General features: G+C 48.2%; 1 protein-coding gene across 6 annotated transcripts in view; it reads left to right on the top strand.

The window, feature by feature from the left end:
- Window positions 1–16,741, top strand: part of Sfi1 (SFI1 centrin binding protein) — a 65,213-nt gene that overhangs the window by 40,084 nt on the left and 8,388 nt on the right. For 4 of the 6 annotated variants that reach the window (XR_007980157.1, XM_052198437.1, XM_052198436.1 and 1 more), the window contains 12 exons: window positions 3,609–3,770; window positions 4,987–5,057; window positions 6,343–6,435; window positions 7,551–7,648; window positions 9,289–9,355; window positions 12,087–12,217; window positions 13,054–13,135; window positions 13,388–13,566; window positions 14,084–14,159; window positions 14,579–14,674; window positions 15,024–15,100; window positions 16,010–16,112. Coding sequence is in view for 5 of the 6 variants with exons in the window: in XM_052198437.1 (XP_052054397.1) it covers window positions 3,609–3,770; window positions 4,987–5,057; window positions 6,343–6,435; window positions 7,551–7,648; window positions 9,289–9,355; window positions 12,087–12,217; window positions 13,054–13,135; window positions 13,388–13,566; window positions 14,084–14,159; window positions 14,579–14,674; window positions 15,024–15,100; window positions 16,010–16,112 (1,235 nt within the window). In the remaining variant the exon portion in view is untranslated. The remainder of the gene's footprint in view (window positions 1–3,608; window positions 3,771–4,986; window positions 5,058–6,342; window positions 6,436–7,550; window positions 7,649–9,288; window positions 9,356–12,086; window positions 12,218–13,053; window positions 13,136–13,387; window positions 13,567–14,083; window positions 14,160–14,578; window positions 14,675–15,023; window positions 15,101–16,009; window positions 16,113–16,741) is intronic. The other 2 variants (XM_052198438.1, XM_052198440.1) reach the window with 2 other exon arrangements.

The following is a 16,741-nucleotide window of genomic DNA, read 5'->3' as shown; positions in this document are numbered from 1 at the left end:
TGCAATTGGGTCCTTACTGCCTAGGGGTGATGTCATTTGCTGGATTTGGAGGCTGACTGTAAACTGCTTCTGATGCTAACACTAACTTTAAATTGTGTTAAAGTAATTACTATATACATTTTACTTCAAATGGGGCTGTCCCTATTGTGATGGGTATAATGTAATTTACAGTTTTTTTTTATTGTGCTTGTTTTTACATCTTTATTAAGAATGCTAGTTTTAGTGATTATTTGTATTTTTAGAATTAATTGCCTGTTTTTACTTTATTAGTACAGTATTTATTGATCTCCTTTCTGTCAAACTCTGAGCCAGCTACTTTCACAGGCTTCCTGAGAAAGTCAGGAAAAAGAACATACACGGTAGAGGAGACAAGGCCGGAAGGACTATGGAAGGTGGAGGTGGAAATACCTGCTTCACACATCGAAGCAAATGAGAAAAGTCACCATTAGGCAAAAGGGTCCCATGGCTTCTGAGAGGGCAAAGCTCAGAATCAGGAGAGGAGCTGTTGCTTTGGAAAAGGGTTCCTGGCCTAATCAGTCAGGAGACTCCCCAAACAGTTCCAGTTCAGCCACCCCGCCTCTGGCAGCCTCGCTGTGATGAACTCGGCTGCAAGACTGATGTCCCTTGAAGTTGTGCTGGTTTGGAAGCTGTAGCTAGGAACAGTGAGTGCAGGCTATGAGACTGCCACCCCAAGGTTCAACAGCCCTTGAGCTAGAGGTGAGCCTCAGGAGTGGGTAGAGGTGAACTTGGAACAGACCTACATTGGGGTGAGGAGCTGAGGAAGGAGAGCTTCTACAAGCAGATGATTTTTGTCTTTGCTTTTTACTTTGAGACAGGATATTGCCATGTAGTGCTGACAGGTCTCACGGGATGCTCCTCCTTGGCCTTGAGCTCACAGGAGTCTTCCTGCCTTTGCCTTCCCAGAGCTGGATTGAAGGCCTGTGCACCATGCCCGATGCTGTCACAGGCTTACTGTTACCTACTGAGCCATTTTCTGATACTGGACCTGGACCGGTCTTCAGTGACAGGGTTCTAAGTGAGAGGTGGCCAGGAGATGGGAAAATAAAGAGGGTAGAACAGGTGGGACCAGGCAGCCTTGCACAAGCTATGTCTCATGCTGGGCAAGCCTACCGGGAAGTGAAGCATCAGTTCCATGGGAGAAATAGGACAGAGGCAGCAGACGCTGTCGTGTTATAGGACCAACAAGCATTGTTGTACAAGGGCAACATAGGGTATCTTAAGAGCATCAGTGACAAAGCAATCCCCTTGCGACTGCTGACCACAGCCCCATGCGGTGGGAAGAGTTGGGTTCTCGGGATCTGAACCCCCTCCACAACCTCCAAAAGGCTGTGACCCAGACCACTTCTGGCTCTGTTGAGTATGTTTCTGATTTTAGATCAGAAGCTGTATTCCTTTTTGGTATATCATAGCCTCAGGGAGAGCCTGGGCTCAGACCCGTCCTCAGTAGACACTTGGGTTATTCGAGTTTGTCCTCCCTTGTACAAAATCATATAATTTGTGATGTTAAAATTTTTTTGGATATTGATTTTTTTAAGTGAAAAGGAAAGAAAAAAATTTAATATTTCACAGATTCGGTGAAAAGATTGGCACTGTGGGAGTCTCATGGACGCCATTACTGTGGTTTAGATTTCTCAATAGTTTTAGAATCAGATGACCCAGGGCTTTTACTTCTTTCTAAAATCAGGAGTATACTGGGCATAAGGCATAGCTTATGGGTCGGGCAGTGGTGGCGCACGCCTTTAATACCAGCATTTGGGAGGCAGAGGCAGGCGGATTTCTGAGTTCGAAGCCAGTCTGGTCTACAGAGTGAGTTCCAGGACAGCCAGGGGATACACAGAGAAACCCTGTCTCGAAAAACCAAAAACCAAAAACAAAACAAAACAAAACAAACAAAAAAAAAGACATAGCTTACGAAAGACCTCCTGACGCTAGATTTTCTATCTCATCATCCTCTCATCTTCTGGCCTCCTCCCCCTTCAGACCCTGTCACTGAGAACAGCCTGCTGGTTTAGGCCATCCCAGGAGTGTGCTCGCTGATGCTTTGTAAGCAAGCTTATTGAGTTTACACAGTAATGAAGCAAACACTGGACTGAACTCTAGATTGGGCTCTCTGGCTCTTGTCCAAGTGAATCCCATCTACCTCCTAGCCAACACTGCCTTGACAAGTTCCCTGTATCTGTTGGATAGAGCTGGTGGTAGACCAGCTCTTCAGTTGCCCATGGCTGGGGAGCAACGGCTTTGGGTTGTTTAGGATGATGAATTTTAATCGTGTGCCTCAAGCGACAGTCTCTTTGGAGGTCACAATTCACCAGCTATCTGGTCAGTGTTGGAAGGATGTGTACTCTGCAGCTCGGGTCAGCATGGCAGAAAGCTCACGAGGCTTTCCAGCAGGATAACTGCAGTGGTGCGTCATAGACCTGATGACTCCGCCCGTGCAGGAACCATCCACGTAGAGGCAGGAATCAAACAGCATCTTTCAAAGTTTCAGTTACCGTTCTTGACCATCAGCAGCTAACTAGAAGCCTCACCCCTTGGGGAGAAAATTTTGGTTTTTGTTTTTCAAGGCAGGGTTTCTTTGTATAGCCCTACCTGTCCTAGAACTCACGTTGTAAACCAGGCTGGCCTCACAGTCACAGAGATCAGCCTGCCTCTGCCTCTTGAGTGCTAGGATTGAAGGTGTGCGCCACCACTGCCTGACCAAGGAGAAGATTTTTTATTGCACATTTCTTTCTTGGTTTTGTTTCCATTGCTGTGATGAAGCTATGGCCAAACCAGCTGGGAGAAAGAAAGTGTTTATTTGTCAGTTAATAGGTTGCAGTCTATTACTATTGAGGGAAGCCAAGCAGGGACCTGGAGGCTGTAATAAAGCAGAAACCACGGAGGAGTGCTGCTTCCTGGCCTGCTGCCTTCCCTCTCTCTCAGTTACCATTCTTGCTTTTTTTTTTTTTGGATTTGGTTTTTTTGAGACAGGGTTTCTCTGTGTAGCCCTGGCTGTCCTGGAACTCACTCTGTAGACCAGGCTGGCCTCGAACTCAGAAATCCACCTGCCTCTGCCTCCCAGAGTGCTGGTATTACAGGCGTGCGCCACCACTGCCCGGCCCTCAGTTACCATTCTTATGAGGCCCAGACCCACCTGCCCAGGGATAGCATCACCCATGATGTACTGTGCCTCCTATATCAATCAGTTACTAATTTTAAAAAATGCCTCACAGACATGCCACAGTTCAATTTGGTGGAGACAATCAACCAATTCCCTCTTCCCAGATGTGTGAACTTGACAACCAGGATTAGCCATCACCCTTCCCTAAAATTATAGACGTCTTTTCTTGGAGAGAGAATAACCCAAGAGTCCCAATATCCTTCTAGTATCTAGACAACTCTTTTATGTAGTGGTGTTTGGGATTGAACCAAAGGAGCCTCACAGACTCTTAAGCACACATTCTCACTGAACTACACGGTTAAACCTTTAATAAGGATTCTTTGTGGGAGCGCTCTTGAATCCTGCTCACTGCCAGTAAGCAAGGTCCAACCCTTGTGACCTCTCCCTGCTTGGGGAGCAGCACCTAAGAGTTATTTTTCTGTTGCAGAGATGGCTGTACAATTCCACCGTGCTACTGTGCTCCAGATACATTTCTGTGACTGGCAGTGGGCTTGGGAGTGGAGGCAGAGCTTGTCTGCCCACCAGGCCCTGGTGGCAAAGCTGGCCAGGAGGATGGTCCTGCGGAGGGCCTTTGCACACTGGAAGCACTGTATCCTTCTTTGGTACTGGAATGTCCATCCCCCCAGGATGTCCTCAGTGTGAGGATCTGGATGCCTTAGACACCCATCCTGACATCGTCCATTCAAGTCTTGACTCATGTTTAACTTCAGCTTACTTTCTTGTGTTTGGTGAGCTAGGTAGGTTTCTATTTCTGTGATAAACACCATGACCAACAACATCTTGGAGAGGAGAGGGTTTATTTCACCTGACAGTTTATACTCTGTCATGAAGGGGCATCAGGATAGGAACTCAAGGCAGGAACTGGAGTAGAGTTCTCCAAGGCTTCTTCAGCCTTGAAACAACTGAAAGACCACCTGCCCAGTGGTGGGACCACTTACAGTGGACTGGGCCCTCCCACTTCAATCTTTAATCAAGAAAATGTCCCACAGACTTAGCTGCAGGCTAGTCAGATGGAGGCAGTTTCTCAATTCAGATCCCTCTTTCTAAATAACCCTGGTTGTGTCAAACTTAGAAAAAACTAATGAGCACCTGAGGGAAACCCAAAGCCTCCCAGGAGTCATTGTCCAGTAGGGAAACAGCTATGAAGTGGGTCTTGATAGTATGGTGTGATCATGCTACTGAAGGTTTGTATGAGATACATCCTGTGTGCCCTGCACTCAGGAGCAAGGAGGCAGAAGCATCTTACATGCAAGGCAAGCATGGCCACACCATCGAGACCCTAGCTGCAGACCCTAGCTGCAGACCCTAACTGCAGACCCTAGCTCCAGACCTTAGCTGCAGACCTTAGCTGCAGACCCTAGCTGCAGACCTTAGTTGTAGACCCTAGCTGCAGACCCTAGCTGCAGACCTTAGCTGCAGACCCTAGCTGGAGACCCTAGCTCCAGACTCCTAGCTCCAGACTCCTAGCTCCAGACCCTAGCTGCAGACCCTAGCTCCAGACTCCTAGCTCCAGACTCCTAGCTCCAGACTCTTAGCTCTAGACTCCTAGCTCCAGACCCTAGCTCAGACTTTATTTTTTTAAGTTAAAGTTCTTCTGGCAGAGACTGGGTATTCACACAGCTTTATTGATGAGAAGACTAAGTTTGATAGAACTTCCCTGGGTCAGTAGGAGGAGACAAGTGACTGTCAGCCTACTTAGCAGGCCTGTTATACTTAGAGCCATGCCCCTAGGTGGCTCACAGGAAGTATACATACTGTGTTGGGGCAGGAACCTTGTTAAACTGGAGGCCTTAACTTCCTGGCAGACATGCTGCTTCAGGCAGAGGAGGCTGCTCGGCATGAGGCAGCAGCAGACCACCGCCAGCACTACCTGCTGGTAAGAGAAGCACAGTCTGCGGCAGCCGTGGAGGCGTGCTCGCAGGACTCCTGCTCTATACTAGTCCCTGAGTGTAGCTGGCTCTGAGTTAGCTGTAGCCTGTGTTTTCATGTTGAGGCTGAGAAAGTAATGAGTGGAGACAGAGATTTGGAATTGAAAGGGAGCCTTAGAAGAGAACTGATCCTGGGGTCTTTACATAGTGGACCTCTTTTGAGGGGCAGAGACCAAACTCTTGTTTGTTTGTTTGTTTGTTTTCTGAGACAGGGTTTCTCTGTGTAGCCCTGGCTGTCCTGGAACTCACTCTGTAGACCAAGCTGGTCTTGAACTCAGAAATCCGCCTGCCTCTGCCTCCCAGAGTGCTGGGATTACAGGCATGTGTCACCACCACCTGGCCGCGAGACCAAACTCTTGATCCTAAGCCTGAGTCAGGGTCTAGAGAGTTGGTTCCTGTTTTGTGGGCTGCCCCTCCCTCAGAAGCTGGTCTTCAGAGGCTTTTAGGAACCCTGGTGCTCCAGAACACAGTGAGCTCGCTTAGCTCTGTCTACCCTCCCTCTCTGGCACTTTGCTTATGTTATATGTGTGTAATTGGGGACAGAGTTGGCAATGTGGTCCCAAGGATTCCATCCCTAGGGTCTTTTTCTGTTGCTTTGGTAAAATATCCCATTAAAAGTGACTGAGAAATGAAAAGAATCCATGTAGACACTGAAAGTCTATCCAGGCAGCAGGAGCTTGGAACAGCTGGCCGTGTTGCTCAGCTGTCCTCCCTGCTTACACAGCCCTGGGTCCTAGCCGGAGTGAGGGTGGACTTCCCATGCACGTTCATACACGGCCGTAGTCCTCAGTAGGCAGGAGCAGGTTCTCATCTCCCAAATAACTGTGGACTCCAACAAGTTGATAATGACCAGCCATCACAGATCCTCCTGAGTTCATTCTGGCAAACCACTTTTATAATTATGTAAATGTATATATACATTCACCCTTAGGTGGTTCCCAAGGGTGGGATTAGAGGCATGTATCACCATGCCCAGCTAATATTCAACCTTTTAGAATTCTTTTTCATATGGGTCAAGGGGAGTCCCCTAGTTAGAGGTGAGCTGTGCTTTCCTGTGAAGCCACTGTTACTGAGAGCCTGCTGGGTAAGCTAGCTTCTGTCAGGAACATGGTGGAGAAACTGCAGAGAACTGGAGCGGCCCTGAACCACAGTGGCTTCCAGTGATGCTTTCCTTGTTCATGCTTTTTCAGATCTCAATGCACCTTTATAATCTCCTGTCGTTTCTCTGTGTAGTATTCTTGCTTTAGAGCCTTAAAAGACAATGTGACCCAGGCCCGACTCCAGCGGATGAGGAGGAACCTTGCTCACCAGCTGCATGATCGAACAGTAAGAGTCCCCTCCCCCCACCCCAGGGCTTTGCCGTACGGTGAGCTCAGGCTGGCCTCAAGCTCACTGTATAGTCTGGACCTGAATGCACAGTCCTCTTGAGTTCTGGAATTAGAAGTGTGCCCTACTATGCATGGTACTCCATTTATTTTAGACTCTAAAATCCCGCTGCCCGTTTTCTTTGTTAATCTGTCTGTACCTGCTGATAGAGAAGCTTGTTTTAGCCTCTTTAGTGCTCCCTACTCACCCCGACCTACTCCAGTTTGCTAAGAAAACAGTGCTTGGCTTAGATGTTTGTCTCCCTGACCTAGGGTATCTCTCGTTAGACAGTACAAACCCTGTGTAGTCCTGTCCTCCAGAGGTTGTATGTTTCCACCTTAGGCAATTCTCCTCAATGGTTAGTTGACCAGGGGCAACAGTTCTCTTTACTGGTTTTGTTTCTGAGTGTAGTTTTTTTTTTTTAATGATTAAGCACACAGTAAAACAGAATATAATGATCTGCATATTACCTAGACTCTTTATTCAGTAGTATTTGTTTCAAATTTTTCCCTAAATAACCACATATTAAATTATAATACCTAAACACTTCAGCATGCATCACCTCCAGACAAGCAGTTTCACCTCGCAGCGTCTTTATAATCCTAACAGAATTAACAGCAGCTTTTCACTCCATCCAGGCCATTTTCAGATTTTCAGTTGTCCTTGAAAACGTCTTTTCAAGCAGGAGTCAATCAGTGTTACACTGTTGTTCGCCTTTGTCTGTCTGAAGACAGTCTTGCTGTATAGCCCAGATTGTCTCCATTTTTCATCTTTCTGTCTTCCCTCCCACCACACCTCGGTTATGATGCCTCCTCAGCACCTACCCCATAGCAAAGGTCTCTCAAGTGTACTCTGCATTCTAATTAAGAAGCCTCAGATTCTCTAGAGCTACTAGAAGCACCTTTTATTCTGGCCGGGAATATGTCTCCCTAGGCCAGCTGCTTTGAGCCAGCTGCTCCGGAGTGGGACAGTTCTGTCTCTGGGGACTCAAGAGTGAGCTGGGGTCAGTGCTTCCACCAAGAGCCCCCCTCTCTTCTCATTGTGATAAACTCAGTTTTCTTCCTGTCCTTCTGTAGCTGCTTCACAGGTTCTGGAACCTCTGGCAGTCTCGAATTGAACAGAGGGAGGAGAGGGTACAGCCGCCCTCACTGAATGCCGCCCAGAGCCACTACAGGTAGGAGCCTTGGCCTTTCTAGGGACACCTGGTAATTTTGATGCAGGGTTGTCCAAGAGCAATTACTCTGGCCTGAGTTAGTGCCAGACTCAGGTGTTTTAGCCAGACATGGACAGTGACCTTGATCCCAGTTCTCTGGTCTGCATAGCAAGTTCCAGAACAGCCATGAATGCACAGTGAGGCCTCTGTGTATATTTGCTGGCATCCTCTCTCGTGCACATATCATACTATACTCTGATATACTTGCCTAGGACTGTCACCTGGTACAGAACACAGAAAACAAGCGAGCAAGCAAACGGAAAACCACAAAGGCCTTGTCTTGGTGAGAGCCGCTCTATTCATAATGGCTCCTCATTGTGGGCTGTGTTTGGCAGGTTGATGGCAGCGAAATGATGCTATTTGCACTGAGTCTTGCCTACCACGGATGAGCCTGTGCGGTCACTGTCACTGCCTCCCTTCTCCCGTGGTGTGTGTGCATTGTGGCTGGTGACAGAGCTCAGCAGCAAAGGTCTTGCTCAGCGTAGGGAGATATTTTGGGCTCAGTCTATCTGGAAATAGGGATGTCCTTGATTGCTTAGGGACTGTCATCCTGTTAAATACGTTTATTTTAAAGTAAATACCTATGAAGGGGAATAAAAATATATAAAAAGAAAGTATAAAATGAAAGTAAACGTTGCTAGGCCTCTACTTCCAAGCTGGAGATGTTCACCTATTAAATGATGTCTTGACTCCTTTTCCTTCCTCAACTCATGGTGTCACCAGTGTCATTTGCAGTTGCTGGTTCAGTTTTAGAGCTTTTTATTATTGATTGATTGATTGATCGATTGTTCTAGAGATCCAATGCTTCTAACATGCTAAGCAGGCATCCTCCCATAATCTATCTCCCCAGCTTCAGAGCACATTTTTAATGAGTCAATAAGAATCCTACTATTTTAGGCTCAGCGCTGAAGAGCATGGACTGCTCTCTCAGAGGCCCCAAGTTTAATTCCCAGCACCCACAGAGTGACTAGCAACCATCTGTAACTCCAATTCCAGAGGACCCAATGCCCTCTATGGGCACTAGATAGGCATGGTACACACATACATGCAGGCAAACACTTAGACACATAAAATTGAAAAAGAAAGAAAAAATCAATTCAGAGTTGTCAAGGTCTGTCTCTATTCTAAATCCTGGTTTACAAAATCAAGCATATTATCCTCACATCTGGTATCATTCCATGGAAGTGACATCAGCCCTGGGGTTTGACCATAACTCCAGGAAGTTTGGAGATTTCCTGTCCTAAGTCCCAGACATACTGTGCTTGTGCGACTTGTCGAGGGCTGGAGTGTAGCTCAGTGGTAGGTCACTTGCTTAGCACATGTGCCCTGCAAAACATCAACCAACCAGGCCTCAAGAAAATGTTGGAAGTTTAAAGCCAGCTAAAATGTAAGTTCAGGAGTTCTCTGAGTTGGTGTTTCAGATCAGATAGTATGTTCTTCACTTTCCTCTTTCTGAGGATGAAACTAGGACGTCTGTGGGTACGCTGAAGCCCCAAGAAGTAACTGTACCCAGATATGGCTACTTAAAAACACAATAAAATCTTATAGTTTGAAACCTGGCAGCATCAATACGCAGTTTGGTTTTCTGTGTTTTGTTCCAGGATGACGGTCCTAGGCAAGTGTGTCAGGGTGTGGTTACAGTATGTGCACAAGAGGAGATGCCAGCAGGTATGGAGCGGTTGAAGCAGGCAGCTCAGCTGTCTACTAAGGGCGTCACTGGCCTTGTGGAGATGCATGGGGAAGGCCTGTATAGCGGGTCTGGTTCTGGGCAACAGGGGTTGCCTCCAGCCCTCACTGCTGTCACAGTCTGCACCCTAGTCCTCAGCGCTAGCAAGACAGAGGTGCTGACGGGAATGACTGGCTCTTCCCAGTCTGTTGGGCCCATACTCAGGGTCCATTGTTTTCTGGACTGCCCTTATGGGCCGGAACAAGTGGGGCTAGAGCAAGAGGGGAAAAGGGAAGGGGAAAACACCTTAAATGTTACCTGTCCATGTAGCCGTGTCAGGAGTTCTCCTGTTTTAGGGAAACAAGGTTATTCATTGTGAGTTTCTTTTAATACTTAATGTGGCTAGACACAGTGTTATATACCTTTAATCCTAGCACTTGAGAGGCAGAGGTTGGCAGATCTCTGAGTTTGAGGCCAGCCTGGGCTACAGAGTGATTTCTGGACAGCCAGGGCTACACAGAGAAACTCTTATCTTGGAAAACAAAAACAAACAAAAAGTGTAATGGCCACTAATGGTGCCTGCTTATTCTGATGCTCCAGAGACCGAGGGAGGACAATTAGGAGTTTTCATGCCAGTCTGAGCTACATATAGTGAGTTGTGGTTCAGTCTGGTCTACAGAGTTCTAGGACAGCCAGGGCTATAGAGACTGTCTCAAAAAAGAAACAAAGAAGCAAAAGTAACATGTAGAATGGTAAAATATCTACGTGTTACTAAATTGGGAAGATAAGTTCATGAGTTATTAGACTTTTTAAAGAATCTTTTTTAAAATTTATGTGTATGTATCCTCATGTCTGTGTGTACATGAGTGCAGTGCTTACAGAGGTCAGAAGAAGATGCTGGATCCTCTAGAACTGGAGTTAAAGACAGCTGGGAGTCACCATGAGACCCTTGAGTCCTGAAGGAACAGGAATGCTGTCAACCGCTGAACTATCCCTCTACCAGCCCTATAGCCCCAGAATTTTTGTTGGCCTTTTTTTTAATTACCATTTTATTGAATTCTTATGTCTCTACCTCTCTTCCAACCTTTCTCCGCCATAAACCCTTACAACCCCCAACACTAGGTAGGAGAGAAAGAAGCTTAGAGGGAACAGGGTGTAAACCTCTGTAGGGTACGCCCTGCTGACCGGGAGTCAGGGGGTTCGTTTCCTTGGGGCCAGTCCAATCTTTGTTATCAAAATACCCAGCAAACCAGGAATAGCAAACACAGCCACAGGGACCAGCAGGGACCGGCAGCTGCAGGCAGAGTAGCAGCCACCACAGGCCTTCTCCAGAGTCCCAAGTCTGCAGCTGGCGACTGTAAAAGGCAAATCATAATCACCTGCTGTGAAGCAGCCTCTTGTCCCACACCTGGGTTAAAACCAAAACATACTCACTTAATATATCTGGGTTTTTTAAGAAATGAAAATCCTAAGCCGGGCGGTGGTGACGCACGCCTGTAATCCCAGCACTTGGGAGGCAGAGGCAGGTGGATTTCTGAGTTCGAGGCCAGCCTGGTCTACAGAGTGAGTTCCAGGACAGCCAGGGCTATACAGAGGAACCCTGTCTGGGGTTGGGGTGGAGGGAAGAAACGAAAATTCTAACTGCACATTTTTTTCAAAAAATTATTTTTAGGGGACTAGAGAGATGGCTCAGCCATTAATAGCACTGACTGCTTTTCCAGAGGACTTGAGTTCAATTCCCAGCAACTACATGGTGGCTTACAACCATCTGTAATAGGATCAGATACCCTCTTCTGTGTCTGAAGACAGCTACAGTTTACTCTCATATACATAAAATAAATTAATCTTTTTTAAAAAATTATTTTTAGTTATGTATATTTCTGCATATATATGCACATGAGTGCAGTGTCTGAGTAGGCCCAAAGAGGACCTGAAGTTACAGGGACCGTGAGTGGTCTGATCCAGGTGTTTGCAACTGTCCAGAGGCCAAAATAAGGCATCAGACCTGCTGGGACTGGAGTTTCAGATGGCTCGGAACCATCATGTTGGTGATGGGAATCAATCCTGGGTGCTTTTAAGTGCTGAACCCTTTCCAGCCTGCCATTTGTCTGTCTGTCTGTCTGAGACAGGGTCTCATTGTACAGCTATTACTGGACTGGCTTCAACTATGTCGACCAGGCTGGCCTGAACTATGTAGACTAGTTTGGCCTTTAAACTCAGCAGTCACCTGCCTCTGCCCCTAGAGTGCTAAGATTAAAGGTGTGTGTCAACAAACCCAGCTTCAGTTAAATAAACACACATACACATATGTATACTTATTCATTTAGATATGTGTCTAGAAAGATAAAACTGCATGTAATTAAAGATGCAAATACTTTCATGTTTCACATTGCTTTTGTTGATTGTTGGTTTTGTTTTGTTTTAAAGATTTATTTATTTAATGTATATGAGTATACTGTCACTTCAGGCACACCAGAAGAGGGCATCAGATCCCATTTCATATGGCTGTAAGCCACCATGTGGTTGCTGGGAATTGAACTCAGGACCTCTGGAAGAGCAGTCAGTGCTCTTAACTGCTGAGCCATCTCTCCTGACTCTCATGGTACATTTTTAACCTGGCAAAGGTCAAACATAATAACATTTCATTCTGTTCCTACCTGTATGAGAAGCAGTCTTCTCTCAAAAGAGTGTGCCTCTGAACACTCACGGGGGCCATTTGTTATCTTGTTTTAGTTGTTGCAGGCCAGAGCAGACAGCCATTTCCAGCAGCGAGCACTGCCTGCTGCCTTCTACATGTGGTGCAGAGTCTGGCGACGGCGCCAGCAAGGACAGGTCCTCCACACAAGAGCAGTGCGCTTTCACAGGTATGCTGTGCAGTTCCTGTGTGTCTGGGACAGGCAGCTCTGATGTAGCACTGGTGACTCTGGAATGCTTTGGCCTTGTGTTACTGGTTTCCTAGCCCCCAGTCCCTGGTGCTCTGGGTTTTCAGTAATGGGGGCCTTTTGATCTCATGGAGCAGGAAAAATGAGCCCGTACCTTCCCCTGGGACACTTTGCGGTCATCCCTTTTGCAGTGTTCTCTGAACAGCGTGTGTTTTCTGCCTCTGCTCATCTTTCATGAGCATAATTTCCTGTTAGTGTTGTAATGAGAGCTTTGATGGAGCCTCACGTTGTGCGATTTCCCTAAAATGCTGTGCTCCTGTTCTATACGACATGGTCTTTTCAAGTCTTAAAACAGCAGTTCTCAACCTGTGGGTCATGACCTTTTCACATGGGTCATCTTAGACCATTTGAAAACACAAATATTTACATTATGATTTATAGCAGTAACAAGATTACAATTATGAAATAGCAGTAAAAATAATTTTATAGTTGGGGAGCAGTCATGACAACATAGGGAACTGTGTTAATGGGTTGCAGCATTAGGAAGGCTGAGAACAACCTCGGTCTTAGAATAATGGTTACCTACAGAGTTAAAAAGGTCAAGGAGCCACAGGGTGGTAAAGGCTTATATCTTTAATCCTAGCAACTTAGAGGGCAGAGGCAGTTTGATGTCTGTGAGTTTGAGGCCAGTGTAGTCTACAAAGTAAGGTCCAGGTGAGCCAAGTGCTACACAGGAAAACTAAAAACTAAAAATAAAAACTGTCTTTTGTTGGGAATGCTTGACTTCTAGTCAGTTTTCCTCATTTCTGTGTATTTAGAGAGATATTAGAGAAGCAAGTATTTGCTCTCTGGAGGCAGAAGATGTCTCAACATCGAGAAAACCGCTTGGCCGAGAGAATGGTGTGTAGCTCTCCTTGAGTGGGTTCCTGGGGGAGGAGCCATTTTATGCACTTGCCGTGGGGTGCTCCTCAGAAAGTTACACAAGCCCTGGTCACCTTGCCAGGCTCAGGAGCGTCTAGACACTGATGTCTGACGTCCCTTCAGCTCACTGGCAGCTGCTGGGGGAGGGTCTCTTCTGCTGGTCCACATTGTCCTCTTGCCTTTGACCTGCTGTCCTTCTGGATGGTTCTGCTTCCTCCCATCTCGCCTCAGGCTATACTGCAGGCAGAGCAGCAGCTTTTGCGTCGATTCTGGTTCCTGTGGCACCAGCAGGCAGCAGTGTGTCACCAGGAGCGACAGTGGCAAGCCATGGCCGTTGCCCACCACCACAGCGGGCTACTCAGGAGGGCTTTCTGCATCTGGAGGGAAAGCACCCAAGGATTTAGGAGAGAGTGAGTGGGGTTTCTACTCCAGAGCTCCTGCCCCCTCGGGCCAGCTTTGGCTGAGGCTGCCAGTGCGCACCCACAGTGGCCTGTCAGGTTGGGCTGGTTGTATGTCCTGGAGATTCAGCTGAATCAAGGGACAGGACCTTGGAATCTATCATCGGACTCTGATGCTCTGACACTCAGCTCCACCCTGCTTCCTGTCTGGGACCCATGTGGTTAGTGGCAGGGTGTAGACTCATGAGCCCGTTATCAGGTAGCTGGACACTTACCAGTGGGCAGGTTATACCAGTGTTTACGAGACCACAGGGCTACAACGAGAGTGGTGCAGCCCATGTGTCTGGTGCAGAGAAGGCCAGCCTTGAAGCCCCATGAGGTTTCCTGAAAATCTTTGAATCTCTGTGTCCTTTCATGGGAGAGGCCCAGGTCATCAGACAGCTCTTCAGAGAATCCTTCACTCCCCAGCTCAGTGAGGATGAGGCCCCTGTGGTCTGGTCCCTGCTGAGCATCTCCTGTTTCTCCACAGGAGGATGGGCAGGGCACAGGCCGCACACTTCCAGTCAGCACGGCTCCTGTGTTGGGCCTGGAGCATGTGGAGGGAGGTAAGGTACGGCCTGAGTGTGGCTTTTGGACAGGTGGAGCTGTTTGTCCACGTGACTCGGAGCAGACAGATGAGCTTCTCCATATGCCTCTGGTCAGGGCCACTGTGAGGAGGCAGTGCCAGCTTATGTGGGGCTGTTATTATCTGAGCTGACTGACTGTAAAGTCCCTGGTCTGGCCATTCACAGAAACTCTACTAAGGGTGTAACATTGAAGCCAACCCCTGTCTAGCCTTCCCTGTCAGGGTTCATTTGACACCCACCAACCCCTAGAGGGTTTCTGTGTATAGATGAGATTGAGGCTCAGTTGGTGTGTTGCCCTATGTGAGCTCACCAAATGGAAACCCAAGCCATTGCTCTAGTGAGCCCCCCCTGGCCCCAGCCCGGCCCCAGCCCACGGCCCCACTCTTTCCTGTGTACAGTGCCTCGCCCTGAGGATAGAAGAGCAGCAAAAGCTGAAGCGCGCGGCCCTGCACAGCCAGCGCACCCTGCTTCACAGGGCTCTGCAGACGTGGCTGGTGAGCCAGCTCTTCTTCCAGGCCTCCTCACTTTGGGGTAGGGGAGGTTTCTGGAAGCATTTGTCTTCCTTCCCAGAGTGATCTGGCAAGGCTCAAACATCAGGTCCCTGGGAAAGTGCTGCCTGGGGTGCCGCCTTCCTGGAGATCTAGTTTCTAAGAGTGTAGACGCTGGTCTTGTGGAGCATTAGAGTGAAGATAGGTGCTATCCTTGGAATGGAGACCTTCAGTCTCTTTCCTCTCTGATAGCTCTGGCCTGGTCGCCTCTGTGGTAAATGCACCTCTGAGGCCTACTTGTCTAGGGGGTAGTGTGAGCCCAGGGGTGGCCTCCAGTCGTCCTCGTCTCCCACAGGTGTACCAGGGCAGGGTGAGGAGTGTTCTACAGGAGGTGGCAGCCAGGGAGAGACAGCACCACAGGCAGCTGCTGGGGTGAGTCTTTAGTCCGTTCTCTCAGGTGATCTCTCAGTCTGAGGAAAGACCCTCCAGAATCAGGTGTGGGTGGGTGGGCAGTGCTGCCTAAAGTGTGAGAGAATGGCCTCATTCTGCTACTGCTTGAGTGTTTGATTCTGGCTTTCCCATGGCAAGCCATATCTTCTGGCTCACCTCAGCATGCCCTGATCTGCGCTGAGCAGGGAACCCGGAAGGTGCTCCCACACAGACCCTCACCAGAGGCCCACATAGGAGCCCGTTTGTTGTGTTCTGAGCGTTCTTCCCTCCAGGCTTCACCCATGCTAACTTTCTGTCTTCCTGACACACTGTTTGATCCTCACTCCTGTGTGTAGCCTGCGGCCTCTCTGACCCTCCAGGGCCATCTGTAACGTTCATCCCACCCCCACTCCTTATAATTGAAGTTCTGAACTCCTGTTCCCTCTCCCTTTGTATTTGTTCAGCACATGCTGTTCTGGCTGTGTATAGGCCATGGCCTGGTGGACTTTAAACAATCACTCCCTGAAGTCCTCACAAAGCACCATCCAGTCCCTCAGATAGACGAGACTGAGAGAGCAAGCAGGTGGTAGGGTTCATGCACCTCTTATCTCACTGTGAATCACCTGAGTTGTTACTGTCTGGCTATAGCTGTGTTCTCTTTATCATCTTCCTCTGAGGACTCAGGGATAGCCTGGTGTACTGCTGCCACCTGGTCCCTCCTGGTATCTGGCACAGAGCAGACACTCAGCATCTGTTATTGGGTGTGGACAAGGGCGTGAGCTTGAGAGTCATGAGACATGCTGTGGGGCAGCCTTTACTGAGGCACAGGGAAGAGGCAGTGTCTCTCAGACGCCTCCCAGGCCCATCCTGGTGACTGCCGGCCCTCTCCTCACCTGGCCCATGTCATTGCAGGAAGGTGTTACATCGCTGGAGAGAAAACACCATGGCCTGTTTGGATGGGGCCAAAAAAACCTCTCAAGCAAGAGTCCACTACAACAGGACTCTGTGCTCCAAGGTGAGGTACAAACTGCCTACCAGGGGGCTTGGGGCTCACAGTACAGTCTTTATTAATAGGCACTTAATAAGGGCCTCCCAGAGTGTGTAGGTAACCATCTTTCACACATGCATGTCTGTAGGTAGTTTTGATTGTACTGAGTTAGGAATCACTGTTCATTAAAGAAAAGAATGTCATTTAGGAAGCAAACTAGTTCTTACCAGAAAGAACCAGGATTTTCCATCTGTGTGCAACACTGAGCTCCGGGGCTGCTGCGATTCAGTGCCCTCGTTGGCAGACTGTGCCAGATCCTACCCACTGGCCGCCACACAGCACGGCTCAGGAGCCTTGCCTGAGAGCATGGGGCCTCCCAAGATGTTCTCGGTCATCTAGTTTGACATGACCCAGACCACATTTCCTTGGCTGGGGTGGATGTTGGAAATTTCCTCCAGGTCCCATGCTCTAGGGATGAGCAGGGCATTGTGGTTAATACAAGGAAGTAGTTCAAACAGAAACGGTCCCAGAGGCTGGCCCTGGGTCATGGCTGTTCTGGAAGAAAGCAGACTGTTGGGAACTCTGAGTGGCATAGATAGATTTACCTGCTGGTGACTGTGTAGTTCCCTGGGGAGGTGGCAGCTGCATTTAGTGAA

Source organism: Apodemus sylvaticus, chromosome 11, assembly GCF_947179515.1.
Source record: "Apodemus sylvaticus chromosome 11, mApoSyl1.1, whole genome shotgun sequence".
In the NCBI taxonomy this organism is placed as follows: Eukaryota; Metazoa; Chordata; class Mammalia; order Rodentia; family Muridae; genus Apodemus; species Apodemus sylvaticus.
Note: the sequence above shows the minus strand (reverse complement) of the source record. Positions and strands in the feature narration are given on the sequence as shown.